Source organism: Copadichromis virginalis, linkage group LG5 (genome assembly GCF_057382275.1).
Source record: "Copadichromis virginalis isolate Kocher_CV1m ecotype Utaka linkage group LG5, C_Virginalis_male_GT1.1, whole genome shotgun sequence".
NCBI lineage: Eukaryota > Metazoa > Chordata > Actinopteri > Cichliformes > Cichlidae > Copadichromis > Copadichromis virginalis.
In genome coordinates this window covers 41,659,263-41,680,881 of record NC_140622.1, presented here as the reverse complement: position 1 = coordinate 41,680,881, position 21,619 = coordinate 41,659,263, and the positions used below count along the sequence as shown (strand labels likewise).

The 21,619-nt window shown below is 48.0% G+C and overlaps 1 protein-coding gene across 3 annotated transcripts in view; it reads right to left on the bottom strand.

Annotated features, from left to right (window-relative positions):
- Positions 1 to 21,619, bottom strand: part of grm7 (glutamate metabotropic receptor 7) — a 145,821-nt gene that overhangs the window by 38,074 nt on the left and 86,128 nt on the right. For all 3 annotated transcript variants that reach the window (XM_085457832.1, XM_085457834.1, XM_085457833.1), the window contains exons 3-5: positions 21,567 to 21,619; positions 20,685 to 20,839; positions 9,771 to 9,908 (exon numbers count right to left, since the gene is read on the bottom strand). The exon at positions 21,567 to 21,619 is cut by the window's right edge and continues 83 nt beyond it. In XM_085457832.1, coding sequence (XP_085313958.1) covers positions 9,771 to 9,908; positions 20,685 to 20,839; positions 21,567 to 21,619 — 346 coding nt within the window. The remainder of the gene's footprint in view (positions 1 to 9,770; positions 9,909 to 20,684; positions 20,840 to 21,566) is intronic.

Here is a 21,619-nt window from a genome sequence, read left to right as displayed (position 1 = left end):
CTGACCCAGAGAGCAGAACAAAAGGAAGCTCCAAAGAAGATCTGTTACTCACACAGACCACGCCCCCTCAGCAGGTCAGCCTCACACACAGCTCGTCTGTCTGTATCATTAAATCCTACATCACAGTGTAAAGTATGGATACGAGCGAGTACAGTGTTTACACCGATGTCTCATCCCTGACTCTGAGGCGATGGTTGGTTGGCACTGACACGTCTGCCTCCTTCATTTGGCTCCGCGTTTAAAGGACGCGTCTTTGTTTTTGAGGCGTCTCCGTCCTAGCTCGTCTGTCTTCATGCTTTTCTCTCTGTTTGAGGAGCTCAGATCTTTGGTCTCAGCCCAGAGCGACTCAGAGCGCTCGGCTCCGTCAGCTGACCAGCGAGGAGCTCGGGAGCAGCGGTGTTTGTACTAGAGATGGACCGATCCGATATTACGTATCGGTATTCGGTCCGATACTGACCTAAATTACTGGATCGGATATCGGAGAAAAATAAAAAATGTAATCCGATCCATTAAATATCACGAAAGCACCTCACAAAACTTGCAACACGCCGTAACTCACCTCAGAACGTTAGCACGGAGCAGTATGCATCACGTGATAGAGCGGCTGTGGCATGCTTTGGAGCTTCGCTAGCAACCCGGCATTTCATCTCCGACAAAGTTATCCCCGAGAGAAGTAAAGCAAGTGTGTAAGTCCATCTCTGAATGTTTGTAAAGCATTCCTGCGTTAAGCTTAACAAGCGATATATGGAGCGACTGCCTCTCCTGCTGCTACTTCAATCATGAAACTGCTTAATGATCAGCTGATCGGCTTTTCTGTTGCGAGTCCGTCTCTCTTGTTTGTTTTTGGCCCACTTTGCACCAGAAAGAGGAAACCAGCGGCTGAACAACAGCAGCACGTTTAAGCTTGATAAGCTGTTGTTAGAATGTATTTAATATTACTTTCTACTCGAGGATCTTTTTCTACGTAGCTGACGGCTGTAACTGTGCAGGGGCGGATCTAGCAAAGTTTAGCCAGGGGGGCCGATAGGGCGTTAACTGGAAAAGGGGGCACAAAGACATACTTTTCTTTCTTATTCTCATTTAAAATGTCGAGCTTTTAATAAATAATTATCTGACACCCAAAGTTTTAATTTGATGTAAAATGAATACAATTAAGATAAGATAAGATAAGATAAGATAAGATAAGATAAGATAAGATAAGATAGAACTTTATTAATCCCTCGGGTGGGTTCCTCTGGGAAATTCGATTTTCAAAAAAGCACAGCAACGACAGAAGTTACAGAGTTACAGAATATTATATATATATATACACACACACACACACACACACACACACATATAAATACAGAGACAATATAAATAAAATATATGAAGGGGATATAAATAGCAATAAAAATAAAAATACAAGTGAATTGCACATTTCAAGTATTGAGTCTATTGCACTGTTGACTATTTACAAAAGTATTGCACAAGGTATTGCACAGTGAGGTGAAGAGGCACTACAGCTTAGTTGTTCCCCCCTCCTTTGTCCTCCTGTTTCCCCTCCCTCTCCCCTCCAGAGAGGAGTTAAACAGTCTGATGGCGTGTGGGACAAAGGAGTTTTTAAGTCTGTTAGTTCTTGTCTTGGGGAGAAGCAACCTGTCACTGAACAGACTCTTCTGGTTGTTAATGGCCGTGTGCAGAGGATGCCCAGCATCCTTTTACTGTATTACTGTATATAGTGACTATTAAGTCTAATACATATACCCTAGTAAGCTATAGTACTTTTTCCTTTGGGAAGGTACCATCTGTGCAGTCTGCAATTTTGTTGAAGAAAGATGTTGAATCTATTTAATATTTCTTGAAAAATAATTGATTTCTGTGCATTTTTTTTCACACTGCGTCAAATTAAGGTTGGTTACGTCGATTAAGCATCATGAGGTGGAGCGTGAGGGGTGGTTCCCTATTTTTTATTTATTTATTTTTGTTGTTGCTGGGAGTTGGAACCCTATTAGTTAGGTTGCTTAATATTTACGCTAAGTACTCTTTAAAATACCAGAATAGGGAGGATGGTGTAGGTCTAAGTTTATTAGATTGATCAGTATTGCTGTACTATGAAATATTTTTTTTTGCATACAGGTATAACAGAATAGCTTTAGTGTAGTTGTTGTTTTAAACTTGAGTATGAACTTATACAAAATGCAGCAAGATATTTAAAAAACAGTTTTGTTGATTAAAAAACACTATATCGGATTCATATCGGTATCGGCAGATATCCAAATTTATGATATCGGTATCGGACATAAAAAAGTGGTATCGTGCCATCTCTAGTTTGTACTTCTGTCTTTGTGCTGTTCAGGAAGAGGTGGCGAGGCCCAGGATGGCCAGAAGGCAGACGTACGGCAGCGAATAGCACGGCTTCCAGATAATGTGGTCACAGGCAGAGACTGACGGCGTCGTCCTATCTCTGCTCTTAAACCCTCCCGAGGCCCCGCCTCTCCAAACCTCCATATTTATCTGCCAGAGGCAAAGGGAGCCGAGCTCAATGTTATCTCATAAACAGGAGTCCCTCTCTGGACCACCTCACAACCCGGAGCTGCTGGCACAATCTTATCTGCACGGCAGCCTTCAGAGGCACCGCCGGCACAATGTTATCCTGCAGCTGTCCTCACCCCGGGCCGTTAGCCTTCAACCACCTGCCGCAGGAGACCCTGAACACATCACAACACGGAGGCTGTTAATGAGAGAGAGCCATTCAGGAGCTGTCCGGGACAAGAGCGACGCCAAAACATACGACAGGCTCCACATTTCACCCCAAAAACCATTCAAAGAAGAAAATCAGAGCCAGAGAGGCGCCTACAGTACCCATGATGCACCTGCACCCTGAACTGATGCCTGACAAAACCAAACATCTGTAACAGGGGAAAGTCCAGTCAGTGGTTAGTTCACTGTCTGTAGTGAAAGTGGGAAAGTCCAGTGTCTGTGGTTAGTTCACTGTCTGCAGTGAAAGTGGGAAAGTCCAGCGTCTGTGTTCGTTTCTCACTGCCTGTACTAAAAGCAGCACAGCTGAGTTGTGATCTAAAGTCGGACTGTAGTCATTTCTACAAGAGAAGAATCCTCCTCATCCAAAGGAGCTCTGTGACTTCAGGATGAAATCATATGAAGCAGATGTCACATTCATTTTCACGCTCTGTAATTCGCCTCCCTGCAGTTTGAGTAAGTGGGTTAATAACACAAATAATTGCCCTAGTTGTGGTAGCAACACCATGTTTGGAGGCAATTAAAAAAACTGGTTCCCGGGAGGAAGCGTCCTGGTGTGCATCATCTCAGTTTTAAGAAGACATCAGTGAAAGAAGAAAACAGCCAAATGTGTCATTAAAGGAACTGTTTTAAAGGAGAGATTTCACAGTTAATGAGCGCTTCTGCAGCTCAGCTCAGCTTCTGTATCTCACTGCAATATTTATAACATAATAAAGCAACACACAGTTTAAAATTATGGGTGAAAATATCCTGTTTCTAAATAAATAAATGAGGAAAAACCTCCAAGATTAAATTTCCTCTTGATAAAAAAACCTCAATAATTCTTATATTTGCTGGAAAGTTATGAGGAGAAAAAATTATTCAATTTTTATGAAAGAGGAAAAATAGAGGACTGAGTTTTTTTACACAATAACTTCAGACTTTGTTTTTCTCGTGCTGTAATAAACTTTTGATTTATTTAATGTGGGACATAAAACGACTGCATGCAAGTTAAAAAGACAAAAGAGTCAACATGATTCATTACCAAAGTGAATTATTAAAACTTCATTTTGTAATACAGCAAAAAACTTATGGACAATAAAAATGAAAAAAATAAATAAACACATTTTAAATGAGAGTAAAGAAACGAGATAAATAAAAATTTAAGTCGAATGTTTAATTCTACAACATGAAGGTAAAAAGTCAAAATGATCAGAACTTCGACTTTTGCTCTGAGATCAAATAATTAAAGCTGACGAGGAAATGATGGAAAACTTCATTTACAACAGATTCAGGTCTGCGTGGATCTGATGGGTGCAGACTATAACCTGGAGCACCGCCATGTTTGTCCTGGATTCCTGGAATCCCGCTCCGTAAATTTGACCTCTTAATCTCCAACAGCTGCCAAGATGAACAAATTAAACGGCACAAAGTATCCTCTCATGACTCATTTCCTCCCCGCCGACATCGAGGCCATAAACGCCGTCGGTGTGACAAACGTCTGACTGTAAAGTGAGGAAACCTGCTGCTGCGTGTGGCAGCAGGACGACCGGCATGAGCGCTAATCAGCTCCTGTGTGATGCTCTCATACAGTCTGTGGATGCTGATGGATGGATATCCAAGCATCAGCTGATAACTTTATTCTTTATTCTTTATTTATTTATTTGTCACATGTAGTTATAGCTAGTACAACATACAGTGAAATGTTTTTCCTGGCTAAAAAATACTCCCCCCGACTGTGAGAAACATACTAGAAAAACTTTTACCTAAACTGTAATGATTTAAAAAACTATAAAAATATACATATTTACATAAGTACAAATGTATATATAATACTAAGTATACATAATACTAAGTGCAATAATCCTTTCTGTCATCGTTGTATTTTTACTCAGTTGTATATAGTATTTGTATTTGTATTCTATTTTTATCTTATTGTATATTTATTTTATTCTATTCTGTACAGCTGTGTACTGTATTTATTCTTATTGTATTCTAATTTTTGCCTCATAACTTTTGCACTGTCCACTTCCTGCTGTGACAAAACAAATTTCCCACGTGTGGGACTAATAAAGGTTATCTTATCTTATCTTATATAATATGATAAGATAAGATAAGGTTCAGGAAAGAAGAAAGTAAAGTGCGAATTATGTACTATGTGTGAGATTGTCCAGCATATTATCCGGTTTGCGTTTTTGGTTGAGGAGTCTCACTGTTTGTGGGTAGAAACTCCTCCTGAACCTTTCTGTTCTTGTTTTCAGGCTACAGAGGCGCTTCCCTGACCTCAGCAGCCTGAACAGTTTATGGGCGGGATGGCTGGAGTCCCTAGTGATCCTGATGGCCCGGGATCTGCACCTTTCAGCGTAGATGTCCTGCAGTGCTGGTAGAGGTGTTCCCATAGTGCGTTCAGCTGTGTGCACAACCCTCTGCAGGGCTTTCTGTTGCTGTACTGTGCAGTTCCCGTACCACACCATGATGTTGTTGCACAGGATGCTCTCAATGACACCAGTGTAGAATCTCCTCTGTATATTCTTGGAGATCTTAAACCTCTTTAGACGCCTCAGGTGATAGAGGCGCTGTCTGCCTTTACTAACAAGGAATTCCGTATGTGTGCTCCAAGTAAGGTCCTCGTTGATGTGGACACCGAGGTATTTGAAGTTGGAGACTCTCTCCACAGGGGTTCCATTGATCTGAATTGGGGTGTGAGTTTTCTCTCCTCTCTGTTTTCTAAAGTCGATCACCATCTCCTTTGTTTTGCTGATGTTCAAGGAGAGGTGATTTGCCTCACACCACTTTGCTAGTCCATCCACCTCACTCTGGTAGGCCGTCTCGTCGTTCCCAGAGATGAGTCCCACCACCACTGTGTCGTCAGCAAACTTCACAATGGAATTAGTGGGGTGTCTGGCCGTGCAGTCCGCGGTGTAAAGGGAGTAGAGAAGGGGGCTCAGTACACATCCCTGGGGAGCCCCTATGTTCAGTGAGAGTGTATGGGAGTACACATCCCCTATTCTCACTGACTGTGGCCTCGCGGTCAGGAAGCTATAAATCCACCTGCACAAAGATGTACTAAATCCCAGATCTTGGAGCTTACCCGAGAGGGTGTGGGGCACTATGGTGTTGAAAGCTGAGCTGTAATCTATGAACAGCATTCTCACATAATTTCCACATCCCTCATCTAGATGGCTCAGTGTGGTATGCAGGACCTGTGCTACAGCGTCTCCGGTAGATCTGTTTGTCCGGTATGCAAACTGCAGTGAGTCGAAGTCAGGAGGGAGGAAGGAACTGATGAAGGGTTTCATGAGCCTCTCAAAACACTTCATCACTACAGATGTTAGGGCTACTGGGCGATAATCATTTAGGCTGGCTGGGCGGGTGTTCTTCGGGATCGGAACAATCACTGATGTTTTAAAGCAGGTGGGGACTACCTGCTGGGCCAGAGAGGCATTGAAGATGCTGGTGAAAACTGTGGTCAGCTGATCTGCACATACTCTTAGCACACGTCCCGGTATGCTATCTGGTCCCGCTGCCTTCCTGCAGTTTGTTGCCCTCAGAGTTTTCCTCACCTCATGCTCAGAGAGTATCAGTGGTGCTGGTTCAGCAGCGGGAGCAGGTGCAGAGCTCTGAATTGCCGCCACAGCAGGCACCTCGAAACGCGCAAAAAAAACATTGAGGTCATCAGCTAATTCCGGTTTCATACATCTTACAGTGCTGGGTTTAATTATTGCTCCGCCCTCTCGTCCAAATATGTACATAAGGTCAATTCACCACGGCATCGACCGAACACGCTCATGTCAACGCTTCAAAACTCTAAACTGAGCTGCTGCCTGACAGAAGCCCCACCCACATGCTCTCAATCCGGTTGTTCAGTGATGACGTGACGAATCCTACTTCCGGGTCTAAAGTAGTCTGCGTTTAATATGGCTTTTGTGTTGTTAACATGTTTAATGTTTTGTATTTTCTTCTATTTGATCTCAAAAAGCTCCTAAAACAGTCAGTGATCACTGTTGACCTCCCTCGGCTTTTATTACCGCTAATCATTTATTTAAGCTCAGTTTTTAAAACCTTAGGATGTAGCTACAGCCCAGCCCATGCAGCAGTATATGAATGACTAACCTCGTATTGTGGATGGATTATCTCAGTTGTTCTCCTGGCTGAAGTTTGGTCCTTTTACAGCATCCTGCCATGCGATTACATTTGTTCCTGACCACCGAGAACACTCACGTTAACTTTTATCGAGTGGAAAAAAAGTTAGCTTGTTTATATTATGCTAACATAGCTGTGTCGCTAGCGGTCACGTAGCACATCATTATATACCAGCTAGCCCAACTTCAGTAACCCTACAAACGTTACTGCTGTTTAGTTTTCAGTCTTCATTTATGCTGGAAGTGATAGCAGAGCTGTACGTTTTAATTTGTTTCCAAAACCCCGCAGTCAGGACATGCTATATTGTATTTGGATAGAAGCTAGCGAGCTAACTCCCTGCTAACTTCTAACCCCGTTAAATGTCATAAATTCCGTTTTCATGGATGCCTGGATGTTAAACTCAATTGTTACACCTGGTAGAGCAGAACGCTGATCATTTTATTAAAGATGAAAGACTTTAGACAGTTTTTCAACTCTCAGTAATGCCATAGTGATCGTTTGATATATGGACCTGCAGCGGAGTTTAGACCCAGACACGGCTAGTGACGTCAGACTGAACGACAGGATACCTGCAGTTTGGAGGAGCAGCCAAACTAAAGGGGGTGGAGCTAAAACAGCTCGTTTCAGACAGAGGAAGAAGTGAGGAGCTGCATCGGGGGTCAGTGTCACATAAAGAAGGATTATTTCCAGCTGTGAGTCATGCAAAGCTGCTCTGGACGAGAACTCACACACAGACAGACTCACACACACACAGAGACACACACACACACACACACACACACAGAGACACACACACAGACAGACACACACACACACACACACACACACACACACACAGACAGACTCACACACACACACACACACACACACAGACTCACACACACCAGCAGCTCGTCCTCTCTGACGTGGTCACATACAGGAAGTGACGCTCCCGTGTTGGTGTAGTGTTCCTGTCGGAGTCATGTGACAGGAGTGGACGGTCTCGGCCGGGAGGCGGTCCCCGCCTGCGAGCGGAGGTTCGGTTCTGGAGCTGATCCGAGCGCGTGTGACAGTCAGTGTGGAACGTTCGTCTGTGAGTGTTTGTGTAGTTCTTTAAATATCAGCCGAGCAGAGCGGGAAATGAAACAGGAACGCAACGAGGCGGAGAGGGGAAGAAAAGTAAGTCAGACAAGATAATGTGTTCTCCCGAGGCTGCGATCAATACGCCTAATAGAACGGGTTCATTAGCGTTCAGGGCCTGCTCGCACCATCATACCGGGTCACTGTCGGCGAGGCGTTATCGATCGTGGTCCAGAGCGGCTCCTGAGGTGCTGGTTAGCATTGCAGACGCAGCAAAGCTTCCCCAGAGAAAAGCTACGAGTCGATGAGCGACAGAGTTCATCAGATTAAGGAGTCCAATCACGGCACGGCCCAGTAGCGAGACACGCCCAGGCGGTTCCCGAGGTACGCAGCGTTAGCCTTGATGTCGGTGGGTCTCTTCACTCGTCTTACTCCTGCTTTTATCTACCGCATCGCCCCGGCTCTCTGATCTCTGCACACCTTTACCTTCATGTACGCCACAACCACGTCTCCACAGAGCGCCACGCCGATCCCTCACGCCGCCACCTCACCTGGGCCACAGTGAGCCCTACATACTGTTTACTTGAATTATCCAAATCTATCTGCTACATGTATATAGTGCCAGGTCCTCCTGCAGTCACCATCCATCCTTATTCCAACACCCTCACACGTATAAATGTGTGCGTGCACATGCTCCAAGCTTCATCAGACTACAGTGTGTTTGCACCAGGACCTGCACAGGTGTGAGAGGCTGTGCTGTAGCACTTTACTGCTGCGGTTCCCTCTGACGTCTGTGTTTAGACATGTAGACGGACCGTCGCTCTCAGAGTCGCGCAGGACGAGGGAAAGCGTTTTTAAACCTGCCGTTTCCTGAATGATCTGCAGGAGGAGCTGAAAGTGTCAGAGCTGGTTATGACGGAGCGGCGTGGGTCAGAGTGGCGGCTGTAGTCGTGACGGCTCGATGTGTTTGTTGTGTTTTCATTTCTGCGTCAAACACAGATTCGGCGAGACGTTTACCTGGATGTCAAGTTCATCACATCACATATGACCTTAAAAATCATCACAGATTAAAAGAAGCCGATTAAAGAAATCAAGCATGAGTGTCACAAACACACTGCTCAATGAAACACAACCAGTGGAACAAGAGCAGGAGGCTTACAGGTCTGACCACAGAACCAGACTCAGCAGCATTCCGGTGCCCCGTACGCCGTGGGAACGCCGTGGGAACGCCGTGGGAACGCCGGCTTTAACGTTCCAAAACAAGCATGACCTAACCTTCCAGAGATTGCCAGCTACGAAATAACCACCTACTGACCAATCAGATCTGTGGAAAATAACACAAACCCAGGAACGTTCGCTGTCTGTCCCGTGAATGACTCGGATACTCTGACGATCTGCTGCGTGAGGCTGATTCTCCAGCTTTACCTCGAAGCTCTCACCATCAGCCAGCGCTCTGCTTCAGTTCTTCCACCCAAAGCCGGAACGCAAAACGAGGAGTAACTCTCAGATCTGCTTCATTAGTCGTGCTTTCTGTTCTAAAATCAGACACGTGGTGGGATCAACCCCACGTGGGAGCTTTGTAAAACGAGTGGGCGAGTCTCCGAACCCTCCCGAGACATTTTCACAACAATTGTACACGGCGTTAGAAATAAAAATCAGCGGGTAGCTAAACCCAGCATCTGTGACCGTGCGGTGACGGATGAGGGTCCAGACCTGCTGTCGCACAGAAGAAGTGAAAATGGAGCCTCCAACAAACAAACGAGTAATGGAGACTCGCTGCTCTCCACCTGTCCTGGGTGGGCGTGGCTTCCTTTACTCTGTATCCACACACACCTGCAGTAAGCGCTCACCTGTGCACTTCCTGCTGCTCTCGTCCTTCTTGGAGGAGCTCATCAGTTTGCAGTTGAAGTTCTCCTCCCAGTACTCGGCAAACCACACGTTCCTCCTGTTGTTCTCCAGAGTCCGCGAAGTGAAGTAGGCATCGAACCCTGAAAGACATCCGGCAGCAGGTCGGAAAACAAAACAGAGGTTGATTCATTAGGCGGCGACAGCCCGGAGCACTCGAGCACGAAGACTCAAAGCAAACAGGACGTGTTTCCTAATGTATGTGAGTGTTTATCTGCTCATCTGTGCTGCATTTTAATCAGGCCTTTATGTAATCCATCTAAAGTGCTGTCAGAGGGGAGTTCTTCGGGAAACACTTCATTCTGCTGCTGTCGAAGAAAACAACAGGAACAACTCGACAGCTCAGGATGGAGCTAATGTAGATAAAGAAAGTACCCGTCAAAGATTCTTTCCACAACTTCCTGCCAGTTTAAAGAGCTCACAACGTTGTGTAACGCTGCCCGAACACACGCCAAGACCACAGCAACAACAAAACCCTCACATATGGTAATAACATTCCTGGCAGGAAAGGGAATTCCACCGGGATGAATAGAAACGGAGCTGCGGATCACCAGAAATAGCTCCAACCGTGTAACCTTTGCACAAATCACAAAGGCCCCGAGAGCCGAGGAGGGTGGTGCGTAGGTTTCTAATCGCATAAGCAAATTAAGAGATTATCACTGAAAAACAAGAAACGGGTCAAAAACAGAATTTTATTCATATACTGACAAAATAATCCGAATAACAACCACCTGACATCACAACAGGTGCTGTGACAGGAAGCTGGCAGCACGTTTATCATCCATGCGTGCGACCTGTTCGTGCATCTGCTGCTGGAATTCTTCCGATGAGAGCGCGCCACAACAACACACAACAACACACAACAACACAACGTGGGCAGGTGCGGAGTGCACTCCACGCTCCTGGAGGCTGAGAGGGCGTGGCACTGACCACGTGCACCGAAGGCGGCGACATGTCGCTAACCATCGCTAGCCGTGAGCCAAGCGGAGGAGAAACGGGATAACGCATACACAGGCACCTTCAAAGTAAAAGCTGTTCATCGATGCTTCAACAATACATTTCAAAAGGTGCAACACTTACTTTGAAGGCAAAGCTTTTTTTAGCACCCGTGTTTTTAGTTCCTCGACTGAGTGAACAGCTGCTGCGTGTTTGCAGACAAGCTGGCGTTTCCTGTGACGCATGCATGCTAACACTAAGATATGCAACGGGGTAAAACGTCTGCAGACCAGTGGAGTCAGATTTCATTCGTCTCTCTGCTGGTGGCTTTGTCTCCACCGCTCACAGCCCGACAATCACCGGAAACGGAGTCATAAGGAGACGAGTCCTTTATCTAAAGAAGTGCACTTAATCATCTCCTGCTTCCCATAAGAGCCGCCTTCACTCCGCGCTCGCCGTCCGTCACCCATACCGCTCAGACGTCCTTGGCAGGTGACGCATTCATTGTAATAATTCCTGACAGCCTGGGATTAGGGTCGTGACCTCTGCAGGTCTGTGAGGCCATCCTGACACAATCAGAATCAGACTTACACATTAGTCATTACAAAGATGTATTTGAAATAATATTAAAATGAAAACATTAAACATAAATATATAAAACATAAGTATTTACAGAGGCTTACAGTGGAAGAGCCTCAGGGAGGAGGAGAAACATTGTTTCTGCTGCTGCCTCGTCAGAAAACTACTGACTGCTAGAATGAAGGGCTTTGGCTGGACCCGCCCCTTTGACCTAGGTCAGAGCATCACGTCACCAGGCTCCTGATTGGTTGTTGTGGTGTGACTTGGTGCTGGGAGTTCAGATTTTTCCAACTCGAGCGGTAGACGCGATAAGCGCAAATGCACAAAATGCAACAAAAAAAGTTTGCAGCGCGTATTTTACTTCGCGCTTCAAACGTGTCAGTTGTGCTACTTGGTCGCGCGGATCAGGCAGAAAAGCGTTTTCGCGACGCAGATCTGCTTCTGAGGTTTCGCTTCGTCGCGCTCCTCCATTGACATGTAAACCTGACGCTCTGGTCGCGTTCGGTGTGAATGCACCGTGACACTGTATCTGCGCCATACCGTCCCCATGCCTGCTCGTTTCTGCATGACTGCAGCAGTTCGTGGTTTCACACATCATGTGACTGTTTCGGCAGATAACGAAAGTAAACACACCTGAGCCAGGTGATCGGAGCTCGGCTCTCTGGGATCAGTTGTACGTTTTGGTTTCATATTTTTGGCCACTAGGGGTCGCCGAACACGAGCGTGCCTGCACAGAGCATCCAGGAAAGCGAGTTTTTCTCCCGTGGGCCTGGATGTGGACGCGCTCTGTGCAGCTCTGCAGACGTCCAGCATCAGTCAGTGAAATCACTTGAAGTCCTGCGTCTGCACACTGTGACGGATGGAGGATTTTCTCCTCGCTGCGACTGAAGCTTTGAGCCTGGAAGCTCAAAGTAGGACAGCCGTGATGGCGACTCTCAGGGTATCTGACTGACAGGCACTTGGAGTCTCTGCGAGCTGCAGAGGGACAGCTGTGCCGTCTATTATTAGAAGTCTGCTTTTCCATTGTTGAAACGATGAATAATGAATGTAAACAGAAAGGATTCAGAAGTTTGTGCTTCAAATAAGAAACTGAGAAGCAAAACAGGAAATGAGGAGATGCTGGAGGCGGGATTTACTGGTGAGAGGAGAGATGTTAACAGAAGCTGCCTGAGAATTCGCCTGATTTTGCTTCAGTCCGTCAGTCTGACAGCAGCACCGCTGTGTCGGACACACGGGGAGACGCTTCAGAGATTTGTTGTTGTTGCTCTTGTTCAGATTTTCTGGGTCACAGACTTCACTGACAGCTCGATGTACGGCGTGTCCGGCCGCGTGACGCGTCATCCCACCGATTTACAGTCGCTGGCGTGACTGAGTCACGCTGCTTTTTCCTTTTTTATGGCTCGTTTTGTTTTTGACATCGAAACAAAGCAGCACTCAGACCCTCAAACACACGTCGCTGTAACAGAGACGCTGATGCGGCGCTTATGAAATCAAGGAAAAATCAGATAAATGCTCCCTCAAACGCATCATTAGACTCAGACTTTCTCCCTCGCCACGTCTGCCTCGTGTGCTCGGCAGGTCGGGCAGATGTTTTCTGGGAGTTTGTTTCTGGAAACCGGAAAGAGCGAGGAGTGCAGCGAGCGGCTAACACATGCACATTTATGCCATATTTTAACATCAGTTTGCTCAGCAGTTCTCCAGCACGGGCCTGAGAGCGGGTTAATGAGCAGCCTGTATGCATGCTGCAGGCGGTGGTCTCCACACACCAGGGGGCGCTGCTGCACACAGGGCTCCGGCTGAAGCTCATTTAAATGTATGAGAAACTGCAGGAGCTCATTTGTGCCGCGCACTCGGTAAACAGCTCCAGGTCAGCGTTTCTTTCCTGAGTTTTGGACTTTTTGGATAATTTTATCAAACGATGTGAAGCAGCCTGCAGCAGACACGCGGGCGTTTGTTACCCGACCTGGACGTCTTCTCCTGGTACGACCGAGTCACGTTCGGGCTAAAGGCACCTGTGCAGGTAAAGCAGCAGCAAAACTCTCGGATCTGAAAAACCAAGCTCCAAAACCTGCAGCTCACCTAAAAGGTGAGTCAGGTGAGACTTCCTGAGCCCTAGTGGACATTAGAGGAACTGCAGCTTTGGTGTTTCAGCGCTGCTTCGTGTTTAAACGAGACGCTCAACTACGCCGCTTATAACGGGATCACTGTTGCTGACAGTCCTGCACTGCTGCGCTTCCTCTCAGGCGTCACGTAGCAACAGCACATGCAGGAGAGCCAGGAGGGAGTCTGACTCGCTGCTGCGGAGCCATCGATTGGACAACATCGAGCCGGACTGTGTCCACTGCACACGCTCACTCTCTGCCACACAAATAAAACAGCTTTTTAACCACGCCCTCTGACTCCTCCAGTGCGCTCACCTGCCACGAGGCACAAGGATCAGCAGGAACCCCGTCGGCCTGAACACTTCGGTGTGTCACACCTGTCCTCTCGTAGGTAAAACCACACGAGGCGGCCATCAGCGTGTGCGTGCGGCTCAGACGGTGTCACTCCAGGAGGCGGAGCCTGCTGCTGATCTCGGACCATGGACAGGTGCATCTTTGTATTCTGGATGTTACTTAGTCAGCAGGCTGGTTCCTGCCATTTTTTATCTACAGTCTGTGGTCATTTGGATCAGTTTCCATGAATATTGAACGTCACGCACTCGCCGTGTGTGAACTGCAGTCTGTGTTTTCTGCTGCCCTTCCTCTTTAACCCGTCCAGCTTCCTTTCTTCCTCACACACTGATGGATGCCGACGCCGCTTTATGAAAATTTTCCGAGCATGTATTTCTTGTGCAGGAGCAAAGACGTGAACGCTTTAACCCTCGACATCCGACCAGGAGGTCTGAACTGAGAGGCTTCTGTCATACTCCAGGCAGGCGGTCTGTGGACACCCGGTCGGAACAACCCAGAAACTATCGTAACGGCCATCGAACCGCGTCCTTGTTACATGCTGAGGAGCTTCACTGGGTACAGCGAGGTCACGAAACGTCGTCTTTATGGGGAAAGTTCAGACTGAAACTAAAGAAGCTGATCAGGTGTGAAAAGAAACGAGGGCTGAGACACAGGAAGACAAAGCTACGGAGAAGTCAATCAAAGAGCAAGAGAGGACGAACTCAAACAGAACTCCACACAGGAAGTAACCTTCAAAATAAAACAGGGACATAAAAGCAAAGCAGAAACCAATACAGACTAACACTGACTTCATAATTAAGTAGAGATGACATTTGAAATTATTTGCTTTTAACCTCAAATACGCAGATTTTGGAGTTTGGATCAAGGCCTGAAAAGAGAACCAAAACCTGACGCATGAAGAAAGAAAAAGATCAGAAAACTCAGAGAAGTCTCTGCAGCGGAGCCACGACGCTGCAAGGAAACCAGGTCCTGTGGGGGAGTTAGACACGTGTCAGGATTCAACGGCATCTAACAGGAGGGAAGACGGATGCTGGGAAACAAGCCAGACCCCCCAAACGATGAAGGCCGAAGGACCTGAGACAATAACTACAAACACAGCAGTTAATGGCGCCTGTCAGACGCTGCTGAGGGCAGCACAATAACACCGCAAGACGCAAAACCAGAGAAAAACAATCACACAAAGAGCTAAACTTCACAATAAAACAGGAAGTGAAGCCAGAGGGAAGAAACTCTGAGACGATAAAGGGATGCAGAGAAGTAAAAATCCATAAATCCATATTCAGAAAAACACACAGAACAGGAAGTTCCAACCCCGCCTCTGAGCCCAAGCTCACTGACCAATCAGGAGCTGGGATTCTGACGCTGTGTCCTCCGGGCTCGCTGTCAGCTCACAAAATTCTCTCAGCTGAAACATCTTCGTCTTTGTGTGTCTGGTTAAACGACGTCAGCGTGTGGTATTTGTAGTATTTGGTGCTCCGCAGAGGCTCGGTGCTGATGCGCACGCCTCCCTGCAGCAGCGCGCATTTCTTCTCTGGGCTCAGTCTTCTGTAATCTCACACGAACAACAACAAGTGTGCTGTTAGTGCACAAAATCATCCAGAAAGCACAAAGAAGACAAACAAGCCGAGGCCACGTGGGGCCACAGCTGCCTCTGCAGCCAAGCTCCAGCTCTAATGGCCTAAATGAAAACAGGGTGCCAGCGGCTTGAGTCGCAGCCAAAACCGCTGCCGGGGCAACAGAGAAATGACAATTAGCGCCCTTACTTAGCCGCGCCTCGAGTGGGAAAAACAATTGGAAAAAGTAGTTTAATGCCCTTATTTAAGATAAGACTAATCCTTAATGTGAAAGGAAAGCAGCGGCGTGAGAGGTGGAGGGCAGAGCACACGGCACAACCAGACTGACTGCAGGCGTCAGTGGAGCTGCTTTCAACAACAAGAGGCTCCATCCACCAAATCCTCCATGAAGCAGGTGGATTTGTGGGTTGGGACAATTACAGCCTGACTGCGAGACACGGCCTGGTTTCCACATCCTCGGTGGGAAGCTGCTGACCGCTGCTCCAGTGTTTCCCATCAGATCCAGTAAAACAAAGTAGCAGCTGAACTGACTTTCATTTCAGTGTTGGTGGGACGAAATCATGATGAGCAGCATCCAGACGAGCATTTGCAATAATGCATGTCTTAGCACATGCATATCCATGTGCAACACAGATAATAACGTTCATTCAAAAGGTGGATATTTTCTCTAAATGCAGCAGGCGGGTGGTGTGGTGGGTGGAGAGACTGGAGACGAACGTTGGTGTGAAGCAGGAGAAAGGATGCTTAGCCTGATCAGTGTCAGCGGCTAAACGTCTCCTCCTCCCATCTCTTTGCCGTTTGTCAGATTAGTGTTTCGTCTGCGAGCAAAGCCGCAGGAATGGGCTGTGACGGGCTGCCACAGAGCATCCCGCTGACTGAGGAGTCCAGGAAACAGACACGGAGGCAGCGCAGCCACAGACTCGGCCTGCAGTGGGACCAGTCCCTGCAGAGTCAGGCTGTGCTGTCCTGGGCTCAACCCACTCACATTATAGTTCCTGCTTAATCTCAACAGCGTGCAGTGCAGTCAGGATCACCTAATATGGATATAATAACTTTTAGCATGCACATGAGTTATTTCTGTAGGAACAGAGGAGCTCTTGTCAGTGCTGGTGATGCTGTGGTCGGGTTCTCAGTTGTTGCACGTTTCTGCTGCACCGTCTTTGTTTTTTTGCAGCTTTTGCACACTTGCACACGTCCTGTGTTATTGTCTGTCATAGCACCGCGGGCTCGCTTCACTGTGTACTGTACCACTGGCTTGACTTGATTTTTCTGGATGTTTGATATCTTCCCAGAAAACGAGATCTTGGATAGAAGAGTGAGTTTGCTTCTGAGGGAGGCTGGCCTCTCCTTTAGAGAGGGCGAGAGGTGCTCAGAGAAGAGCTGCTGCTCCTCCACATCAAAGGGAGGCTGTGAAGGTGTTTCAGGCGTCTGATTAGGACCTCTAATAATGAGGCGTCCCAGGTATCTCTAAAATAAGATCGCCGTCTCTAAACACTAAAAACCATGATGACCCTCGGAGACTAAAATCTGTTGTAAAGTGCATCGTCACAGCTCTTTTACTTCGTGTTCTGTGTTAGTTACTTCATCTTTGCAGTATCGATTGATCAAATATTACACCTGCCTCTGTTTTCAATTCAATTTTATTTATATAGCGCCAAATCACAACAAAAGCGCCATTTGTGTGACGCTGCGCTCGCAGTTATTTCCTGCGTTTGGCGGTGTGAGGGAGGACATCCGTCTTGGCGGATGCTGATCATGTTTTAAACATGGAGTCAGATTAAAACCCGCATCCTCCCATCTCTGGTGCACACATGGGCACGCTGGAGCCGGCAGCTCTTCAAACAAAGAGGCTGGAGCTGGAGAGCAGTGGGAGGGTGGAGGAGGTGGAGGAGTTGGAGGGAGGCTCCTCGCTGCTTCATTTCCTCTCTTGCAGTTAGACCTCTGTCTCCTGGACTGCACAGAGCTGCTTCATGCCTCCTCGGTTCAGTGACTCCCCGAAGCCTCCGTTTCCTGTCCGTGACTCCGCCTCCCTGCTGAGATCCAGACATCCAAGTGACGGTCTGGTGGCAAACAGGCCCAATTGTCAGTTCACAGCAATAAGAACTGAACTTTACCTGTTCAGGTGGGAAACACTGAATGCGTCACCTGCAGGTTTTTGCAGACTCGGCGGCTTGGCCAGTTTTCCAGTGTGACATTAAAAGGCTCAGATTTGTGGATTAGAAGCTGTAACTGAGTTTGGGAAGTGGATCCATCCCGGCTGGAGACTGCAGACTCAGCAGGCATCTTCTGTCACGGGGAAACTTCACAGCCTGCAGCTTAATTCTACCCCATCTTCAACTTTCTCTTCTGCTTCGCCTTTGTTCCCGACGTGTTTTCACTAAAACCTTTTCTTCTCCACACCCCCCCTCTGTCTCGCTTCCTCTCTTGGGTTCAGTCTCAGCAATTATCGCGCACAGTAAGCAGGGCTGCGTTCAGGCTCGCAGCGCCACGTTTCACATGAAAATAGCTGGATTTATTTTCTCAGACCTGAAAAGACAATAAATCAAAGCCAAGCTGACCTCCTCCGTCCGGGATCCGAAACACAGACTTGGCTGCAGATTTGAAATGAGGTCTTGAATTATTCATAATCAGCCTCAGTGTCTTTAACATGTATGCGATATCAGCCGGTGTGACAGGGAAGGCCGCAGAGGGAGAGCGTGCGCAGCAAAGCGATGTCTGCATAAATGAGGACGGCTCCTGTCACTGCACACATTTGTCTGGACAAGTCTATAAGTCGGACAGAGGCCTGCGTTAAAATCAGACGTAACCTATCAGAGCGCAGAAACAGGAACAAGCACGCCGCTACTTAAATGTTTCAGTCGCTCACAGACGGCAGGAAACCGTGTTTGTTCCACCTGGATGAGCCGAGGACAGACGGGCAGCGACGCCATGATCTACACGTCTGTGCAGCTGGACCTGAAGCAGCATCAACGCGTCCAACTGAGACGCCCAGACCTCCCTCTCCTCAGCACCTCCTGCATCTCCCTGCAGCCGTCTCCTTCAATGCAGAGGAGCAGCATCTACTCTAAACTCCCCCTGAGTGACGGCGCTCCTCACACTGAGGCGTTATTCACGGGCCGCAGGTGAGGGCAGGCGTGCCCGATCAGTAAGTCGACGCTCACCAGTGTGCAGGTGGGATCAGATGACCCCATCTGTTCCCGACCCTCAGACACGTGGACTCTTCCACTTGAGGCAGAAACTCATCGGTGACCCAGAAACCAGCCTTTTCCAGCCGAGAGCCGCCGCCGCCTCAGCCGATTCCCACTCAGCTGCGAGCCAGCCACGAGTTGGAGGTCAGCGCTCGATGAAACCAGGATTGAATCATCCGCAAAAAACAAAGACAAGAGGTCAGTGAAGCGTGCGCCCTCTGCCGCCTGGCTGCTCCGAGAGCTCTGCACCTCAACGCCCTGCCGGGACCTTAGTGCCCGACTTACTGTCTGCCAGCGCGAGCCCTCACAAAAGCACCGATTCTGACGGAGCCCCGGATAACCCGGAGAGGGTGAACACGTCACCGTCCATCCATGCACGCTGGCCTGCATGCCTCCGTTTGGAGTTAATGTCGCAGTATAACAATGAAGCCAGCTCTGAGACCTGTAGAAGGACTTTGAGAGTCATAATCTCCGGAGTTTGAGTATTGTTGGTGAGGCTGAGTCATCCTCAGAGCTCAGCCTGAACACACAGGCTCAGCGGGTGATGTAAACGCTGCTCTCAGAGCACACTTCACAGGCAGCCGCTGATGAGGTTTGTGCAGAAGGTTAATCTGGCTGTGACTCTCATCATAAAGCTAAATTTCTCCCCATCACCCCATCTCTTCCTGCTCCTCGCGGCGTGCCCTCTGGTGTGATGGGTCTGATGCCCTTAAACCTGACTCACCCCGCCCCTCGTTACGCTGCAGTGCTCTCTGCGAGTGCCTTTATGCTCAGAAAACCCCCATTTCCATAAATCAGTCATCAGAGCGCAGAATTTATGAGCGCAGCACCTCCCGTCAGATCCGAGGTGACAGCCCGAGTCTGCCCGGCTCGTGTTTGGCAGCAGAAAAAAGGTCAGAGCGACGTTACGCGAGCAGGAACGCTGCTTCCGTTCGCCTCCTGACAGAAGTATTAGTGCAGCGAGAACAAAAGAACAAAGAGCTCAGGCTTTATTTGAAGTCAGAGCGTTGAAGTGGCACAACAACCCGCCGCCGTATATCCCCGTCACCATCTGTGTTTGACACGACAGCCGCGCTCGCCGCCGTCTGTAGTTACGACGCGCGCTGCAATCTAAACGCCGTCATCAGCGCCGATGAGGAGGTCGGCCGCGGTCTCGTTACGTTTCCTCTGATCTGCGGTTTCAGCGTCGTTACGATGGCGGCGCTTCTCTGCGTGTCACACCTCTGAAGAGAGTTCAGAAAAACACTCTGACACAAAGGAAGAGGTCGGGATTTTCAAAATAAGTTCGCTTTGTGACCTACGAGTCACAGAAACACAAACATGTTTTAGTTTTGACTCAGTGACACTAATTATATCTCAAACAAACCGTCTGCTTAAAGGTTTCATTCAGCTTTAATTAATCAAACTGTGGAGAGTAAAAGCAAACGTGTCCTTGGATAAGCTGTTTAAGGTTAACTGTGAGCGGCGTGTCCGTGTACATCAAACCTGAGACTTTTTATTAGCGTCTCAAACTGACAGAATAAAACAATTCAAACTGCGACAGAGTAACTACAGCCAGCCTCAGCCGACTCCTGCAGACGGCGACTTTATTGGGCTTAAAAAAGATCATCACTGTGACATCAGAGGAAATACAGGAAGTGAAATCATTTTTATGCCAACACAACACATTTGAAACTTTCTATAAATTCAAAAGCATGAACGTCTTTGGACTGCAGCTCTGCATCAACACGTTTGTCGTCATGTCTTTAAAATCATTACAGAGAACGTTTTCACGACTTTCAGGCCGCAGTGAAACTTTATTCGTCTGACAGGAAGTAAGAGCAGCAGAGGTCTTTAGTAAAGCTCTCCGTGCTGATAGAAGCAGAATAATGACGACAAAATAATAATCATCAAAAGAGTCCTGAGCGATCTGGTGTCACTGCAAACCCAGTGAGACTGCGAGCGTTCCCGACGCGATTGAGTTTTCTGAAGTTCTGCTTATTCAGGCAGACGTGGAGGAAAAAGAGCGAGCGGCGAGGACAGAAAACCACGTTCTCCTTTCCTTCATGTAGCAGCGAGCTGATGAACTTTACACTCACATATTCTCATAAAGACGAGCAACGTGAAACCATAAGCGGCGACGGACTTACCGCTGATGGTGGCCCTCTTCGGCAGGATAGTGATGGCTCCCACCGCGGCGTCCTCCAGGTGCTGGATGGGACTGTTTTTGGCGCCCCAGCTGTCGGAGCCGATCCACAGGAAATGACCCACTTGGTCCGCTCGCTTACTGGCGTTCAGGATGCCCCTGCGTGAGAAAGCAGTCACAGACCCCACCCACACTTTAGCTTCCACATCAGTTTACCTGTCCTGGAGCAACAGGGTCACTAAAGAGCCTAACCTGTCGTTACCCACCAACCTGCTGCACCTACAGGACCTCATCTGATTAGTTCAGGCTTTCCTAAAGATGCTGAAGACTACGAGCTCCATCTGAGCAACTGATCAACGGAGACGCTGAGTCAGAGGTGGAGAGTGAGTGAAGAAGACTGTGGAAACGCAGGGGAACAGAAGTCTGCAGACACCAGAGTGTCTGACTGATGTCGAGTTTTCCTCAGCCTGATCTTAACCTCAGTATTTTATGGTGGGTACTCATGAACACGGCTCACGTCACGGGGCGGCAGTCTAATCTCCCGCCAGCTCATCGAGGAACACCGAGGCGTTCCCAAACCAGCCGAGAGATGTAACCTCTCCAGCGTGTCCCGGGTCAGCTGCAGGAGCTCCTCCCTCAGGGTCGTGCTCATTATCCCAAACATTTTTACTTCCTCTCAGTGGATGGAGGGTACGGCTGGAAGAGTCCTGATGTGCTGAGCATCCAATAAAAATCCATCTGAATACATTAAATATAGCAAAGGAAAAACGTAGCATTGTGTTTGCTGGCACTAACACAGTCCTGACGTTTTCTCTCATCCTGAGCTGAAGACGACGATTCAGGTCACGTATTTAACTTTTGCACGTTACCTCAGCAGGGTTATTACCTGATGTCTTCATCGGAGGCGAACAGGATGACCGCCCTGGCGTACCGAGTGTC